At 33.1% G+C, this 19,096-nt stretch overlaps 1 protein-coding gene across 3 annotated transcripts in view; it reads left to right on the plus strand.

The window, feature by feature from the left end:
* CFAP300 (cilia and flagella associated protein 300) overlaps positions 1–17,946 on the plus strand; it is a 29,905-nt gene extending 11,959 nt beyond the window's left edge. For 2 of the 3 annotated variants that reach the window (XM_079102011.1, XM_079102013.1), the window contains exons 4-8: positions 3,487–3,653; positions 6,609–6,644; positions 7,795–7,967; positions 15,944–16,010; positions 16,823–17,946. In XM_079102011.1, the coding sequence (XP_078958137.1) occupies positions 3,487–3,653; positions 6,609–6,644; positions 7,795–7,967; positions 15,944–16,010; positions 16,823–16,951 (572 nt within the window). In that variant the 3' untranslated portion in view covers positions 16,952–17,946. The remainder of the gene's footprint in view (positions 1–3,486; positions 3,654–6,608; positions 6,645–7,794; positions 7,968–15,943; positions 16,011–16,822) is intronic. The other variant, XM_079102012.1, reaches the window with a different exon arrangement.
* Positions 17,947–19,096: the final 1,150 nt, after the last annotated feature.

The raw sequence follows: 19,096 nt of genomic DNA on the forward strand, positions 1-19,096 counted from the left end.
AATTTTTTAACAAGGCATTGCAAAAAGATAAGTTCTAAAATTCCACATGTGCCTAACAGGATCAATTAGAAGTACTCTGAAAAATAGGACAGAAGAGTAGCATTCCATTTCAGAAGCAATTCTGGTAGATTGCTAGTCCTCTTCCATTAGCTTGTTTTTTTATAATCTTTAACTTTTCTTGTTCTTTTCCTTTTGTATTGGCCATCTTCCCTCCAGTTTTCCTCTGGAGGCCTTTATATGCAAAAAAAAAAAAAAAAAAAAAAGAATGTTTTGAAATAAGAGGTATTATTCTAGCAGGTGAACCAATTCTAGATTGTGATGATGGACCCTCCTTTACTACCAGCTGCACTGCCCACATTGCCTGTTATTTGTGCTCCTTCATCTCAGCAATATAGTCCCATGGTTTAGACTACTTGGCTTTTTTAAGATAACATATAACAGATGCTAATGGCATCATACACATTACTTCTTTTAACACAGAGAGAGATACCATTATACATCTGTAATTTACAAATGAGTGAGAGCCAAAGTTAAGTAATCTGTGCAGTTTTATATACTGACTGGATATAGTTGAGATTCACATCCAGGCTCCTAAATTTAAGACCTTGATCCCCTATACTCTCTCTTATCTGTCACTTCCATGTTTATCGGATTTGCCTCAGGTTATTATCTTGTAAATACAGTGTCACTGTAGTATGCTGATTTTAATGAGGACAGGGATAGCTAAGTCATATGGGGGTTTCATTCCTAGTTTTTTAAGGAATCTCCATACTGCTTTCCAGAGTAGTTGAGCTAATTTGCAGTCCCACTGACAATATATGAGAATCTCTTTTTCCTCACATCCTCACCGACATTTATTATTGTCATTCTGACTAGAGTGAGATGAAATCTCAACAGCATTTTGAGTTGCATATCTCTAATTGCTAGAGATGTTGAACATTTTTTTCATGTATTTGTTGACCATTGTATTTCTTCTTTTAAGAAGTGTCTGTTTAGTTTTTTTGCCCATTTATTGATTGGGTTATTTGATTTTTTGTGTTAAGTTTTTTGAGTTCTGAATATTAATGTTCTGAATATCAATGTCCTGAATATTAATGCTCTATCTGAGGATCAACATGTAAATCATGAGGATCATGAGGATCAACATGTAAATTTTGAAGGAATATAATTCAGTTCATAGCAAATGTTATTTTCATGCCTGAGGTTAAGTGATTTGAATTTAATTACCATTTCTCACCAACCAAACCCTCCTGCTACTCCCCAAATCAGAGCTGGGGTAGATTTATTAAAATGGCATGTGTCCCAGTGTCATAGGCCCCTCATCCTGTGGCCACCACCCAATCTTTTGAAACTGACCTACCATATACTGCTCTTGTCTTTGATCTTTCAACAATACTCAGAACTAATCTATCATTTTCTATGTTCTCCTTTTAAATTTATCTAATCCTCAAGAGGATTTTGCCTCTGAAACAAAAGGAGCTTCTCTTAGCAACACAGCTTTTGAAATTACTGAGGTATACATAGTTCCTGGCTTCAGGCATCCTTCTTGTCTCTACACTAGCCCAGTTCAGGGTTCATAACCTACAGCAACAGGTCCTAGCATGACTCTAGGTGGACAGCCAAAATAGGAAGTGCAAACAACTGCCAGTATTAATTACTCTTCTTAAGCACAAGCTACTTCTCAGGTCAGAGGTTTAAGGAATGTATCCAGGAAGAGGATATACCAAGGGCCACCACACCTAGGTCTATAAGCTCCTTAGAACTTTGAACAAAAGAACACAATCCTCTTATATCTGAGTTAATGTGTATGTTTGTACATAAAAGAGAGGGGAATAATTATTTGCTATAACCATAAAAATACTCATTTTAATCTATGCCTTTCTATAATTTAATAGAACCTTTAGTAACTGAAGAAACATTCCTGAAAGTACATTCAGGAAATAAGTGTGGGATAGGGGAAGAGGTAGAAAGGAGAAAAACCAAAACTACGAAAGAAAAATAGACAAAATGCCATTATTTTCAAATTTCTATAATTCTGAACTTGTGATAATTTAACTAAGGTCTGCTTTGTAATTTACTCTGACTTGGAAACTTTTTTGTAATAAGCACTATAAATGAGATCACAAAAGAGAAAATTTTAAATGAAGAGAAAATGTTTTCAAGACCCATTAATTAAAATTTTGTGGTATGGATTATAAAACATTGAGCATGATGCAAATCTAAAATCACATAAAGAAGTTCCTTTGCTTTTTGTTTTTGTTTTTTTGTGGGGGATTTTTTGTTGTTTTGTGGTTTGGGGGTGGTTTGTACCAGAGATTAAACCCAGGGTCTCTTAACCACTGAGCATATTTCCAGCCCTTTTTATTTTTTATTTTGAGAAAGGGTCTCTCTAAGTTGCTGAAGCTAGCCTCAAATTTGTGATCCTCCTGCCTTAGCATCCTGAGCTGCTGGGATTACAGGCATGTGCCACCATGCCCAGCAGTTACTCTGCTTTTATAGGCAGTTCTGATATATGCACTTAAAGTAGTATAAGAACCCTATGCCACATAAAAAATGTGTTGAGTTTTCAAGTATTCTCTAATTTATTTCCACTAGTTCTGAAATGGTAAAATTTTGTTACAAAGTTTTAATAATTAAATAAAAACAAATAAACTGCAAAATAAGAATTTAATAAAATCCCCAAACTAATATGTCTTTTAAATACAGCTGTATGTTGTTAGACAATGAAATATATTCTGAGAAATTCATCACTAGTTATATGAACAGCATAAAAGTATATTTACACTAACCAAGATGGTATGGGTCAGTTACTCAATGTGGCCTCTTGCTATAATCAAGAGATGCAATAAACATGAGATGTATGAAGCTACATCTGGCTTAACACAGCATATTTTATGGTAACTTTTTTTTTTTTAATAAGTAGAAGGGGGCTGGAGTTATGGCTCAGTGGTAAAGCGCTTGCCTAGAATGTGTAAGGCACTGGGTTCGATTCTTAGCACCACATATAAATAAATGAATAAAATAAAGGTCTATCGACATCTTAAAAAATATTAAAAAAAAAAGTAGAAGGCATACACTCTAAAATAATGATAGAAAGTATAGTAAATATGTAAACTAGAACATAATCATGTATTGACTTTATCAAGTATTATGTACTGTACATAATTGTATATCTTATTCTTTTATATGACTGGCAGTGTAGTAGTTCACTTGCACCAGCATCACCACAAACACTTGAATTATGCATTGCACTATGATGTTAAAGACAGCTTCAACATCACTATGCAATAGGAATTTTTTAGCTCCATTAGAATCTTATGGACCACCATATTATATGCAGCCATCATTGACCAAAACATCTTCATGCAGTGTATATATCAAAATATGTCATATTTGGTTATTTCTTATGTCTCTGCACAGTGATTTTTTTTTAGAACTGAGAATACTAATTAATTTGTATATTTCTTTTTAAAATATTTTTTCCAGGAACTGAAGTGAAAAAAATTGAAGCTATAAACGTTCCTTGCACACAGCTTTCAATGTCATTTTTTAATCGATTATATGATGAAGATATTGTACGAGACAGTGGTCATATTGTTAAGTGTTTAGATTCTTTTTGTGATCCATTTCTCATTTCTGATGAGTTACGAAAAGTAAGTATAGAATTTTAAAATTTCACAGTGAAATTTTATTTCAAGAAATGCAAAATGTCAAAAACTTTTGTTTGCTTAAAACCCATAAAGTACTTCTTGTTAATATGATCAGTAATAATCATTAGATTAGTATATTTCTTCTTAGATAGCACTTTTACTGTCAGCTTACTTATTTGTATATTTTTCAGTAGCTCTCTGCTGGATGCTACTGACATCTGATGAGTAGGGATGCTGCTAAATACTTTATAACTCACAGCACAATTCCTCATTAAAAAAAAAAGTTATCTGGACATGTCAACAATGAAGAAATAGAGAAACTTGTCGTATTTAATCATTGGCTGTTTTTCTTCAGTATGTGACTCTTGACATATCAAACAAATATCAAAAATATTCCTGGAGTGCCGGATGCAATGGTGCATACCTGAAATTCCAGAGACTTGGGAGACTCAGGAGGCTCAGGCAGGAGGATTGTAGGTTTGAGGCCAACCTTGACAATTTAGCAAGACCCTGTCTCAAAATAAAAAATAGGAAAGGATAGGGCTGTAGCTCAGTAAAAGAAAGCCCCTGAGTTCTACCCCCAATACTGCCAAAAAATAAAATTAAAAATTAAAAAATCATGGAGTAAAAACTACTTTCTATCTTATTGCTAAGATCAACAAAGCCATTTGATAAGCTAAATTAAATTGTGTTTTAGTAAGAGTTACACTAATCAATTCATGTATTTATCTAATTCCTGATTTATTATTTACAAAATAATAACCTTAGTCTAATCATTCAATCTGCAACACAGATGCTTTCTTCTTGAAAGCATTGAAAAAAATGAATTGAGGAAATACTGAAATGTACTTTTTAGAGAGTATGAAATGCTATTAAAGTGAAATGTATTAACACTATAAAATATAATATATATAGTGTTATAATTGTTGAACCTAGACATCAGTTCAAACCAGGCTGTCACTTAATAACTGTGATATTTAATCTCTCTAAGCTTCCATTTCATCTGTAAAATAGGCATAGTGTCAGAATTCTGTGAGATAATATATTTAAAGTGCTTAGCACTATACCTGGAACTTAGTAAACTTGATAATATTAACAACAACTAGGGGCTGGGTTGTAGCTCATTGGTAGAACACTTGCCTAGCATGTGTGAGACACTGGGTTTGATTCTCAGCACCACATATAAATAAATAAATAATAAAGTCTGGTGACAACTAAAAAAATATTTTTAAAAAAATGAAAAAAGGGAGAATGTATAAATTTAATGTGTTACAAATTTAGATAGGAATGAACTAGGGAAGCTGGTGATTTATAATTCTGGACATAGAAATCTTGTCTGTAGGGAAAAGGGAGGCACCCAGCCAATCTATACATTAATCTATACTAGAATACACCTAAACAACTCTTTAAGAAGTAAATAAACTTCTTGAAATGAAGTATACTTATATCTAATATGAGATAATATAAATACTATGTAATGGGGATCTGACATTAATTTCTACTCTTACTAAGAATTGGAAATTACCGTTCAGGAAATGGGTGGTTTGGGTTCCTTCCTTTTGAGTACTGCTAATCTCAGCTCTCCTCCCCGCTTCCATTGTGATGTCCTGGCATAAAATCATTACCTCTAATTTCAGATAATTCACCATCACTTCTACAGAAAGAGCCTCATCAATGAACTTTTTAAAGGAAGATTTGTTTTCCAATGTAATACTCTGCAAAACTGCCTGCTGTCTGTCATATTTATTGCCAGAAATAGCAAGCACCCCTATTCATAAAGTGCTACAACTCAGTATTTTCTTGCTAATTGCCTACATATTTTGCTTAGGTTCTTTGCCACTCTGTGGCAACAGGGAAGATTTTTTAATTATTTACTTTCTGGCTGAAAATTTTAATAATTTCCAGTTTTAGCCTGAATTAAAAAGTCCCACACACACATACACATTGTGTTGCTATAATATTCTATTTGCACACTGTAATATAAGTACTAGTAATAAACTCCTTCCTCACTCTGGCTTAGAAGGCTGAGTTGTTAACCATTGCATACCTGCCATCTGAGTGCTGTATAGCCAGAGAGCTGTATATAAATGGAGGGGAGAACAGTCATAGAATGTTGTTTGATATTCATTCCAAAATTTTTTAGTTGTCATATTTTAAAGGTATGCAGTCTAATCAGCTCAGTATATGAGAGTGCTCATGTTCATTTATTTATTACATGCCTAAAATCCCAACAATTTGGGAAGCCAAGACAGGATGACTTGAGGTCTAAGCCAGCCTGGACAACTTAGTGAGACCTTGTCTCAAAATGAAATAAAAGGAGTTTGGAATATAGCTCAGTGGCAATGTTTTACCAACATTCCCTAGATTCAATCATCAGAATATAGTTTGGGGGACAGGGAGTTAACTTCCTAATTGCTTTGTTCACCCTAGTACTCAAATCTTCAAGTAGCTATAAACACAAGCTTTATTATTACATCATTTCTTTACAGAAAAGAAAGAAGGGAGGAAGTTAGGAAGTGGAAAAGTACAAGTGTTGCATGTAGCACACCCAGAGACCAACAAACTATGGACTACTTCCCTCTACCTTTTATTATACATAACCTTGGCTTTCATCAAGTCATAAATAAACTATATGGACACACCATAGAGTTTATTATTATTTAAATACCTCTTATACAATGACCTTGTGAAAAGTTTTCCTTAGAGATTGTTAATAAGCTTAATCAGTTCTCTAAATTAAATGTAATTCTTGCTACTAGTTATTCTTATATAATTCATCATATTTCATTTTATCATAGTGTTAAGTGTTATGTACAATTTTTAAAGCTTTATCCATCTAGAGTTCTCTTCCCACTGTTTTTGGGGTTTCTTTTTCTAAAACAGTTTTTTATCTTTCATTATTTTAGTCCTATTGTATTTATGTTTGAATTTTTTATTGTTTTGTTTGTTTTAATGCAGTACTGGGTATTGAACCAAGGGCTCCAGGTGTGCAAGGCAAGTAATCTACCACTGAACTTTATCTCCAGCCTTCTTTATTTTATTTTACTGTGAAAGAGGGTCTTACTGAGTTGCCCAGGTTCACCTCAAACTTATGATCCTCTGGCTTCAGCCTCCTAAGACATATGCCACCACACCCAGCTGTATCCATGTTTTATTGTTAGGTATTTCACATCCTTTTTAAAAGTAGGTTAAATTCATTAAAACATCTGTTATAGCTTACATTCTTCACCTTCTTATAGCTTACATTCTTCACCTACAATTGGTAAATGTATCATTTTTCTGTATTGCTCAATGATATTAAAAAAAAAAAACAAATAATGTCAGGCCTAGTCAAACTGTTTTCTGAAAGTGGTAGGAAAGTCTCAGGAGATCAAGAGTCAATGTACAGATATTATATGTAAAAAGTGATCTTATTAGAGGAGACTAGGAAAAGAAAAAGTGGATATGAGGTTTCAGTGCCTGACAGACTCAAAATGGAGTACCTGCTGGGATAAAGAAAAGAGTGATACAAACACTAATCCCAGATATTCAGGAGACTAAGGCCAGAGAATCACATGAACCCTCAAGTTCAAAACCATCCTGGGTATCATAGCAAGAACTCATCTAAAAAAGCAAACAAATAATGTGAGAATGCATAGAAAATGACCATTTGTGTTTAGCCTCTGGATAGAAACAAAGGTGAAAGACCTTATGGAATAGAGAAACTTTCCCATTTGTGCTGTCATTTACTTCCTATAATAAGATTTGAAGTGACTTAACACCAAAAATATTACAGCACTAAAATAATTACTAAAAATGAAAATTAGAATAAAGGAGGACTTAGATGCTATATTTTACAATTTGATTTATCCCTTTCATCCAATATTAGGACCTAATGAAAAAATGGAAGGCAAAATAAGTGCAGATCACAAATATATTCTCTCCAAATGCCTCAGGACTGGTTCTTAAAGTAAGTTTTAAGATTGAACCAGGGGTGTGTAGCTCAGTGGTAGAGTGCTTGCCTAGCATGAATGAAGCCCTGGATTTCAGCCCCAGCACCAAAAATTAAATAAGATTATTTTTAAATATGTAAATTGAGATGTTTAAAAACTTAAAAATTATAACCCTGGGCTATATTACAGTAATATTAATTTTATCCTCTTAGGTTTTGCTAGTGGAAGACTCAGAAAAATATGAAATATTCAGGCAACCAGATAGAGAAGAATTCCTATTTTGTCTTTTTAAACATCTTTGCCTTGGTGGATCCCTTTGTCAGTATGAAGATGTACTTAATCCATACCTGGAAACAACAAAACTTATCTATAAGGATTTTGTGAGGTAAAGTTGCTAGATCACAATATATAAATCTCTAGTTAACATAGCAAATGGTTTGTTTACCTTGGTGGGAGCCAGACATGGTGGTACATTACTGTAGTCCCAGCTACTTGGGAGGCTAAGGTAGGAGGATCACTTGAATCCAGGGAATCAAGGATAGCCTGGACAATGAAGTAAGACCTCTGTCTCAAAGAAGAAAAAAGAAAGAAAAGTAACAATGGAAGGATTAACCTGCATCATATAATCACCAGAGTGTGTAGAAATAGCACTACCTCACCCACTCTTGTAACTACCTCCCTTTCTTCCAAGTTAGAAAAATTTCCTTCTGTTTTAGTTCTCAGTCCTCTGTTCTTCATTTGCCTCTTGCTTCTTTCTTCAGTTTGACCAGTCTCCCGTTCTGTCCCTTTTTAGCAACAACCATCTTCCAGGTTTCCCCCACCACCTCACCTCCTTTTAAATCTCAAAGGTACACAAGAGATCCCTCAGGATTTTTGGCTTTGCTTGACTAATAGGTAATAATTATTACCTTTTTTCTAAAGAAATAGAAGAATTTTTATCTAGGTGTAATCTTTACCTTTTCAAATTAATCTCAAAGCTGTACAGTTAATTTTAGGTATTCTTCTGGGTTTCTTTCTCTCTCTCTTTCTCTCTCTCTGCACATCAAATGAGGATTAAAACTTGATAAATTTCTTACATTTATTTTAACTAAAGTAAATGTTCTTTGTTAGGGTTTTTTCAATTATCATCTTTGTAGCCACGTAGGATACAAATGAGAAAGTAGAGGGTTCCAGAGTTTATATAATTTTACTTCACTGGGAAAATAACAGCATTAACTTCTATCAGATTCTTAACTATTAACTTTACTCAATACCTTCATATATTCATTCCATGTGTCATACATCTAAATAACTGCATGATTTATTTTACTTATTTATTTCTGATATGGTATTAAAAACAAAAATATTTCTATAAACTATCTGATTTTAATGAGAAAGTTGTGTTATTACATAGATTTTTGGAAAAGATACATTAGAAACACAATTTCAGAAAACGTGTACACATACCTACATCAAACATATTTTGTCCTACTCATTTATAGCTCATATGAAACTTATAGACTACTTTTGATACTATTGAAGACTTCTCAGTATGTCCTTGACATACTCACACAAAAACTACCCACTACCATTGCAGTACATTGTACCTCATCAACCACACAGGAGCTTATAGAATTCCTCACTACCATGTGCTCTGGAGACCAAGGGTCTGTTGGATACTTGAAACAGTTATAATTTTAGGTCCTCAACCCTGCAGATATTGCTGTTTTTACCAACATTCCCATCCCTGGATTCTTATACAGTGATTCTCTTCTACATTTTTTGGGTGCTAAGAAAAAGTATGACTGGAAATGAGTGCTGACCACTCATAAAGTGAGCTGTCAAAATTCATGACATCTTACAAGAAGAAAAATAAGTGTGGAATCATTTAATCAGGCAATCAGCAAGTATCAATATTATTCACAGAATTCTAGGTTCTAAACAGGCTTCAAGAGGAACATTAAAATAGTCCTTTTTTTTTTCTTTTTTTTTTCTTACATAGAGTAATGTTGTTTGATTCATTCTGTTATTTTTTCCCTTCCCCCCACCCCTCCCACCCCTCTTTTTCCTCTATACAGTCCTTCCTTCCTTCATACTTGCCCCCCTCCCTAACCCTAACTCTAACCCTAACACTAACCCTTCCCTCCCCCATTATGTGTCATCATCCACTGATTAGCGATATCATTCGTCCTTTGGCTTTTTGAGATTGGCTTATCTCACTTATCATGATATCCTCCAATTTCATCCATTTGCCTGCAAATGCCATAATTTTATCATTCTTTATGGCTGAGTAATATTCCATTGTATATATATACCACAGTTTCTTTATCCATTCATCAGTTGAAGGACATCTAGGTTGGTTCCACAGTCTGGCTATTGTGAATTGAGCAGCTATGAACATTGATGTGGCTGTATCTCTGTAGTATGCTGATTTTAAGTCGTTTGGGTATAGGCCAAGGAGTGGGATAGCTGGGTCAAATGGTGGGTCCATTCCAAGTTTTCTAAGGAATCTCCACACTGCTTTCCAGAGTGGCTGCACTAATTTGCAGCCCCACCAGCAATGTATGAGTGTACCTTTCTCCCCACATCCTCGCCAACACCTGTTGTTGCTTGTATTCTTGATAATCGCCATTCTAATTGGGGTGAGATGGAATCTTAGGGTGGTTTTGATTTGCATTTCTCTTATTACTAGAGATGTTGAACATTTTTCCATGTTTGTTGATTGCTTGTAGATCTTCTTCTGTGAAGTGTCTGTTCATTTCCTTAGCCCATTTGTTGATTGGATTATTTGTATTCTTGGTGTAGAGTTTTTTGAGTTCTTTATAAATTCTGGAGATTAGTGCTCTATCTGAAGTATGATTGGCAAAGATATTCTCCCACTCTGTAGGCTCTTTCTTCGCATTGCTGATAGTTTCCTTTGCTGAGAGAAAGCTTTTTAGTTTGAATCTATCCCAGTTATTGATTCTTGCTTTTATTTCTTGTGCTATGGGAGTCCTGTTAAGGAAGTCTGGTCCTAAGCCGACATGTTGAAGATCTGGACCTACTTTTTCTTCTATAATCTGCAGGGTCTCTGGTCTGATCCCGAGGTCCTTAATCCATTTTGAGTTGAGTTTTGTGCATGGTGAGAGATATGGGTTTAGTTTCATTCTGTTGCATATGGATTTCCAATTCTCCCAGCACCATTTGTTGAAGAGGCTATCTTTTCTCCATTGCATATTTTTGGCACCTTTGTCTAGTATGAGAAAATTGTATTTATTTGGGTTTGTGTCTGTGTCCTCTATTCTGTACCATTGATCTACCTTTCTATTTTGGTACCAATACCATGCCGTTTTTGTTACTATTGCTTTGTAGTAGAGTTGAAGATCTGGTATTGCAATACCCCCTGTTTCACTCTTCCTGCTAAGGATTGCTTTAGCTATTCTGGGTTTCTTATTCTTCCAGATGAATTTCATAATTGCTTGCTCTATTTCTGTAAGGTACGTCATTGGGATTTTAATTGGAATTGCATTGAATTTGTATAGCACTTTAGGTAGTATGGCCATTTTGACAATATTAATTCCTATCCAAGAACATGGAAGATCTTTCCATCTTCTAAGGTTTTCTTTAATTTCTTTCTTTAGTGTTCTGTAGTTCTCATTGTAGAGGTCTTTCACCTCTTTTGTGAGATTGATTCCCAAGTATTTTATTTTTTTCGAAGCTATTGTGAATGGGGTAGTTTTCCTAATTTCTCTTTCTGAAGATTCATCACTTATGTATAAAAATGCATTGGATTTATGAGCATTGATCTTGTAACCTGCTACTTTACTGAATTCACTTATGAGTTCTAAGAGTTTTCTGGTGGAATTTCCAGGTTCCTCTAAATATATAATCATGTCATCAGCGAACAGGGATAGTTTGAGTTCTTCTTTTCCAATTCGTATCCCTTTAATTTCTTTGGTTTGTCTAATTGCTCTGGCCAGAGTCTCAAGAACGATGTTGAATAGAAGTGGTGAAAGAGAAAAAAAATAAAAAATAAAAAAAAAAAATAGTCCTTAGTAAAGGAATTGTTTAAAATCTTTAAAGTAAAATTATGTAATCAAGTGTTCAGTTATTTATAGGCAAATGTTTGCTACTTTTTATACTGTAAGTAATACCCCAGAGGTTCAAAAGAGGAAATAGTATGAGTGCGAACCATCAGAGAAGTCTTGATGAAAGGAAGTCTGTGAAGACCAACAAAGAGAAGGGCATTCTGTTCCCAGTTTAAAGGTGATACATCACAAGTCTGTCATTCTAGAGGAGACTATGAAAGAGACTGGCCCAGTAGAACAGTACTTTTGAGAACCATTAAATATTCTAGCTAATGGTGCAAATTTAAGCATACTTACAAATTTTGCTGAACAAGGAGAAATGAAATTGTCTTCCCAAAGCACTTAAGTAGAAAATTATGTTTAAATATTTACTTATTTAAGATGATTTAGGTACCAGTACAATGCAGTTGACTAGATAATTGATCTGAGTCCCTTAAGAGGTATGTTGGTTTGTTTTTCACCTGCACTACTTGTAACTTTCCTTATTTAGGTCAAATGCCGTGTTATTTTATTAAGCCTGTCATTCAAGTGGGCGGATATAGTAGTTTTCAAGGATTATGTAAGGTGGAACATGAAGTATCTTCAGTACTTTCTCAGAATTCTGAGCCACATATCCAACCAAGTCATCTGAACAAGCTAATTTTAAAAAGAAGGGTTTTCCCCCCATTTACTTAAATTTGGGGTGTTTTACATATATTAGAAAGACCTCTGCTAGCTTTCTAATGAAACATGTAGCAACTACATTATACCATCCAATCTGCCCTTGCAGATAAACATTTTAAATAATGTATTTTAGCAAAATCCATCTCTTGTTTATGGAAGTCAAGGGCACACTGTGAAGTGTGATTTTTAGGAGTTCTGGATCAAACAAAAGAATAAAATATTTTTAAATATTTTCTTCCTCATCCATTATTATATGTCCTATAAAATACGCTTTTTAAATGTTTTGAAAAATGCCTTTTTTTTGAAGATTATTTTCTTCAAATCAATACTTAAGGACCATTTTATTTAAAATCAAATAATTATTATGTTTCAAATATATATATATAAATAATTTCATAGCTATGAATTTTGCCTCTTTCCTACTTTAGACATCTAATACATGTTCTTTTTTTTTTTTTTTTTTTAGTCTTTTTTAGATAGAGACAATACCTTTATTTTATTTATTTATTTTTATGTGGTCCTGAGGATCAAACCCAGTTCCTCACATATGCTAGGCGAGTGCTCTGCCACTAAGCCATAACCCCAGCCCCTACATACATGTTCTTGCCAAAGTTTTTGGAGAGTTTCCCCAAGCCAAATATCCATCCCAGATTTGAACTGAGAAGATTATGGCTAGTTAAGCAATGGGCTTCTTGTTTTTTATAATGAGCAGTGTTACCTAGAATAGTCTTTATACCCTAAAGTTTAGAGTCAGTATGAGACTAATTCTCAGAAATTATCACAAATGATATTCATAAGAAACAATTCTTTCCAAACCATTAATATGATCTATAGATACATATCTAGATATAGTATAGATATAGATATCAAGTATACATTTTAAACTTGGCTAGTATGCATGAGGCCCTGGGTTTGATTGTTAGCACCATGAATAGAAAAAAAAAAAAAAACCTTATGATAACCTAAGGAGGGAGTAGTGAGACTCAAAGATCTGATATAATGTTAATTATTAGTAAAACAGTTTAAGGCACTGATGAATATCACTTTACATTTCCCTTTTTTTCCTCAGAGATATAGGACAGGTGATACTGAATTTACTTGTTTTTAAAAAAATTAAACAAATGAATTTAGAAATTTTTAGGTATAAGAATAAAATGAAATAATATGATTTATTTCTGTTAGGAATCAACTTCTAGTAATGTACAAGTGGTAGTTTATTTTTTAAATAATATATTTATGGAGATAATTTACATATAGTAAAATAAATCTTAAGTATACATATAACAATAAACTTTTATATATGATTATACCATATACTTACTCCCACATTGTTTTAGATTTAGATATAACCATACATATGTTCTTTATTTTGAGCTAAGTGGGTATGTAGGTATATATGAATATTTTTGATGGTTATGGTCATCCCTTGGATAAGCACAAAATTTTAAGTGCCATCTTCATCTTGTAGGGTAACTTAGGCATTAGAAAAATAAAATGACCATGACCCAATTTGTAGAAATAGTTGGAAATCAATTTAATCATATGACTCCTGGGTTTAACTATGAATGAAATGTTTACTAGGAAGAAAACACCTAGGAGCCAGGAACCCTAAAATGCCTAGGGCTGGCTGTTTGCAGGTCTGTGCAGATTCACACATACACAAGCCCCTTTCACACAGTCTACCTTCTTCCTGCTCTTCCTCTCTCTCTCTCTCTCCCATTATTTTTACATATGTAGTAGAGAGTAAGCAATATTCTCACCTGATAAAGTAGGGAAAAGGGGATCTTTAAATTTTACCTACACGTATTACATATGAATAATATATTTGATGCATATGTATTTAGAGGGTGAGATAGATATGGGATAAATAGCAGATGTATAGAAGAGGGAATGGATCCCAAGTCATCTGAATTTTGTTCCCAGAAATGTCACTTATAGTTGGATTTTCTTAAACATATCATTTAAATTTTCTACTTATGCTCTATGTAAAATTGGCAAATAATGCCTGAGTTATGTGATCTTTAAGTAATATTTTGCAAACTGTAAGGCATTTTAAATATGTGTGTATATTTGTACATAGATAACATATTAATGTATGTCTATTGTTTATTTCCTCAATCCTTAGTTCGCTTCCTCTCTTCATATTGCCACAGGTAATCTTCAGGGAGAGTAACTGAGAGCTATGAAGAGAACATTATTTTTATATGATGTAATTTAGCAATAGATAATTTAACAAAGTTTTCACATATATTATCTTATATATATTATCTTCATATGTATCACTTAATTCTCTTATCCCAAAAGAAACCATAATATGCCCAGCTTATATCTGAGAAAACTGAGTTTCAGAGAGGTTAATCTTGTCCAAAGTGAAATAACAGCTCAGTGGTACACAACTGGCATTTATATTTACGTTGTTTAATTCTTTAGTATGTTATTTATCCCTTACAGCTATCTACACTTCAATCTGACTTTAACAAATCCTGTTTATCTAATAATTGTCTCTGTGACCTGGTAGAGTCATTTCATCATCTGAGTCTCAGATTGACCACAAACCTAATTGTAAAATTTGATTTTCTATTATTTCAATTTAGTTGACCTTGTCCCATTCTTGGATGGAGCCTAAAATACCATCCTTTTCAAACCACTTTAGTTGGATATTGTATTTTTTCATGTTCTATGTGAAAAAAAAAGAACACCTAAATACCAAAAAGGGATCATTATTTAAAATATGGTATGACAATCCTTATTTTATAAAATTATATGTATTATAGTAAATGCATATAAATTATATGTATTACATGTATTATAAATACATGTATGTATAATATATATAATACATATTAAATACATATAATATGTATTATAAATATATGTATTTACAATACATATAATTTTAATGGCTTTAAGATGTATTTATTAGCTCTAAAGTCAGTCAAGTTTTCCTTCTAATATATGTACCTGCATAATCAGAACACTTGTCTGTTTCCAAACTTTCAAGTTTCTGTGTAAGCTCTTAGTTGCAGTGTCTAATCCAAGCCAGTTGATTCCCTTGTGTCCTTTCAATTGGAGATATGCCTCTAATGATTTTAAAAAATCACCATTTTAACATTTTTAACTTTTCTGAAATCAAGATACATCTAGTATATATCCAAGTATATATTTTTTTAATTTTTTTAATTTTTTTTAGTTGTCAGTGGATCTTTTATTTATTTATTTGTGGTGCTGAGTTTCAAACCCAGGGCCTCACACATGCCAGGCAAGTGCTATAACCATTGAGCCACAACTCTGGCCCTCCAAGTATATATTTGCATGAAGTTTTTGTTCTTTCTTCCTTTCCCTTGAACAGATTTAAATTTGATTTCATGGATGTCTCAGAATCAAAGTTCAAGGCTATTTCTTGATCTGAGTATGCTTCTCAAAACTTCATGCTGCCTGCTTGGGATCCAGAGCCCTGCAAGCCCACTCATGATTTCCTGTACTCTTAACAGCCAGTATATCCCACCCACCCCATGATTTGGCCTTTTACTTTGGCCCACATACTTATGATGCCCTTTGCCACTATAGGCTGTCTATGTTTTTTTATATTAATTAAATTTTATTTTTAACTAAGCTTGTTGTATATTTTAAATGTACCTTTTTTCTTTTCTAGTGTCCGAAAGCATCCTCAAACCAAGAAAATACAAATTACTTCTTCTGTCTTTAAAGTTACAGCCTATGTAAGTATTGAGGGGAAATTTGCAACCAAATAATTTAGTTACATCTTTTTAATACACTTGCTAAAACTGGAGTTAGCAATTAGGACATTTATGATTAGAAGAAAAAAGGGTGATATTTAGTGTTTTGTCAAAAGTTGATAGAAGATATACTTTGTTTGGAGAATAGTTTGAACTTTTTTCTAGGCTTCCTATTGTCCATATCTAATATTCCCTACTTATTTTAGAGCTAAATCTGACTCAGATGGAGTATAACACAAATAGAGTACTGCAAATAAATGAGTACCACAAATGTCTTTATATTACAGAATCTGATACTTGAATTTTAGTATATACAAAAGATACTACACATAAAACAATTTCTAAGTATCTTCATTCAATCACTTAGCAAATATTTATTAAATATTTGCTGCCTATCAGTTTGTATGCTGGGCTAGGGCACCATGATAAAAGAAATATGTGGTACATATATATGTATATTGAAAATATACATATATATAGATAGAAGAAAACTGCTAAACAGAATAGTTTGTAATATTAGCATACTAAAAGCACTTTTTAAAAATGATAAGATTCTCCTTCGGACTATAGTTTCCTTAAGAACAAGAATTATGCGTGTATGTTTAGTACAGACATACATCTAGCAGAGTAGATTATGTGGTCAACAGTTTAAAATATTAGTTAACTACCAATTTATTGTCAAGGATTTGATATATATTTTATGTTGCTTTAACATAAAATATGTAATAGTCAAATATGTTGATTACCATTTAAGTGTAGTTGTATACTAAATAATTCAGGTTTATCTTTTTCAGGATTCTGCTGGTGTGTGTTACCCTTCAACAAAGAATCATGAACAGACATTTTCTTATTTTATTGTGGATCCGATCAAGCGTCATGTTAATGTTTTATACCATTGTTACGGTGTGGGGGAAATGTCTTAAATGGTTTTTCAGATTGTATGTCTACTGTTTTTTAATTTAATATTTTTATATTTTAATACTAATTTATAGATAAATATTTACTTTGCAGAATAATTCAAGTCAAATGTTGAATTGCTTAGAATAGAAGAAAGCACACACCAAGATGCCTTTCTCTGAATTTGTCTGGCATACTCACACAGGAATCCCTAATATAACCTATGCAAAACATTTGTGAAACTTTTATAGAAAGTTATAAGAAACTAAATATCTAGTTCATATTTGTTGCATTAAGATTCAAGTGAGAAGATTTTCCATGTATTTTATTTTAGGAACTAATTCTGGATTGGGATTGTAGCAGGTCACCAAACATCTCCACCACCAATTATTAATACAAAGTGTTTACCTTTCTAACTTACATTTCATTTAGTTACATTTTTTCATTGCATAAGAGTTTATATATCTAGAATTAGGAAACGCATAGTAATACTTTTACTTCATTTATTCCACTTTAAAATCCTCAATTCAAAAAATAATGTTCTGGGGCTGGGGAGATAGCTCAGTTGGTAGAGTGCTTGCCTTGCAAGCACAAGGCCCTGGGTTCAATCCCCAGCACTGCAAAAAAATAAATAAATAAAAATAATAATAATAACAATGTTCTGAAAATGATTATAAACTCTTTTATTACACAATAAATTAAAACTGCAGCTGCCCCAACAGCTAATAAAAAAGGTACATGTAAACAGAGAAGGTTGCCCTGATGTATTAAACTGGCAAAAGAATGAGAAACTAATTGTCTTGGTACTCTCTCTCTCATTACACTTCATCAAATGAATGTACAACTTAGATTTCTTTTTCTTAGACATGTGATTGACATACGTCCCACAGGTGATGGGAAGCCTTCCAGAGATTTTGAGGAAGAGCAAGTTTGGAATATGTGTTTCTGTGTTTTAGGAACAAGGATTTAAATCTGGAAAGAGGCTGGCAACTTTGGTTTAGAGCTAAAGAGAGAAAGTTTGTTCTTTAATACCTAGAAGAATAACTTGGCTCATTAAATGTTTATTAAATGATATGTTGATACAGGTTGAATATGTTTAATTAGGTATGGCACTGAAAGTATTTCAAAATTCAGAGTTTTTCATGCTTTGGAATGTTTGCTAATTGTACATCTAATCCAAAAATCCAAAATCCTAAATGTTCCAAAATCTAAAACTTTTTGAGTGCTGACTTGACACAGAGTTTCAAATTTCAGAGCTTTTCAGATTTCAGATTTGTGCATTGGAATATTTAACCTCTAATATCCACAGAGTTTTTTTCCTGATTTCTTTTATTTAAATAAGTTTCTTAAATTTTAAATTAATATATAGTAATTGTACATAATTGTACCTTTCAGGGTATATGTATAACATTTTAATACATATATACAATGCATAATGTTAAATTATATAAAAACAAAATGAAGAACTAAATGTGTGTTTGCTACTAGGCTTGCTGCCAAACACATAGTCTCCGAGGACCTGAGAACCCTCTCAATCAATTGAACAATAAGTAATTCTTTTTTAATACCAAGGCTATGAAAGACATTGTGCAGTGTACTTTAGGGAACCATGCAGTCCTTATACATCAAGTAGGGAAGGTAATGTCTAAAAGTGTGACTACAGACAGTTATTGGTACATGAATACGGAGATGGAATAAGTCACTGAGTCTGGCTTTTATGAAAGGACTGGTAGGTTTTCTGCAACTGAAGAAGAGAGAGTGTGAGAATGGGGCAGGGTGAGCTAAGCCTGACCATGGGATGAAAATCCAGAGGCAAAATATGGGAAACATACTGAGGAATTGTCAACAGTCTTTTCTCAGCTCCAAAGGGGGAGGTAGAATGTACCTTTGGGGGAAATCATTTTAATGACCCTTCTGTGATTATGCAAATTACTAAATGGAAAGGCATAATGGGATGGTGATAAAAAGTTTGGGCTAGGCTATCTGCTCTTACTGTGTGACCTTGAATTGATTACTTAACCTTTCTGTGCCTTAGTTACCTTTACTGTAGAATGGAGAAAATAATAAAGCTCCCTCAGAGGTAATTTTGAAAATTACATAAACTAATGCATATATTGGGCTTATAGTGGTCCCAAACACAGTTTAAGTGTTCATGAATTTTGATTGTATTC

Source organism: Sciurus vulgaris, assembly GCF_902686455.1.
Source record: "Sciurus vulgaris genome assembly, chromosome: 11".
Classification (NCBI taxonomy): domain Eukaryota; kingdom Metazoa; phylum Chordata; class Mammalia; order Rodentia; family Sciuridae; genus Sciurus; species Sciurus vulgaris.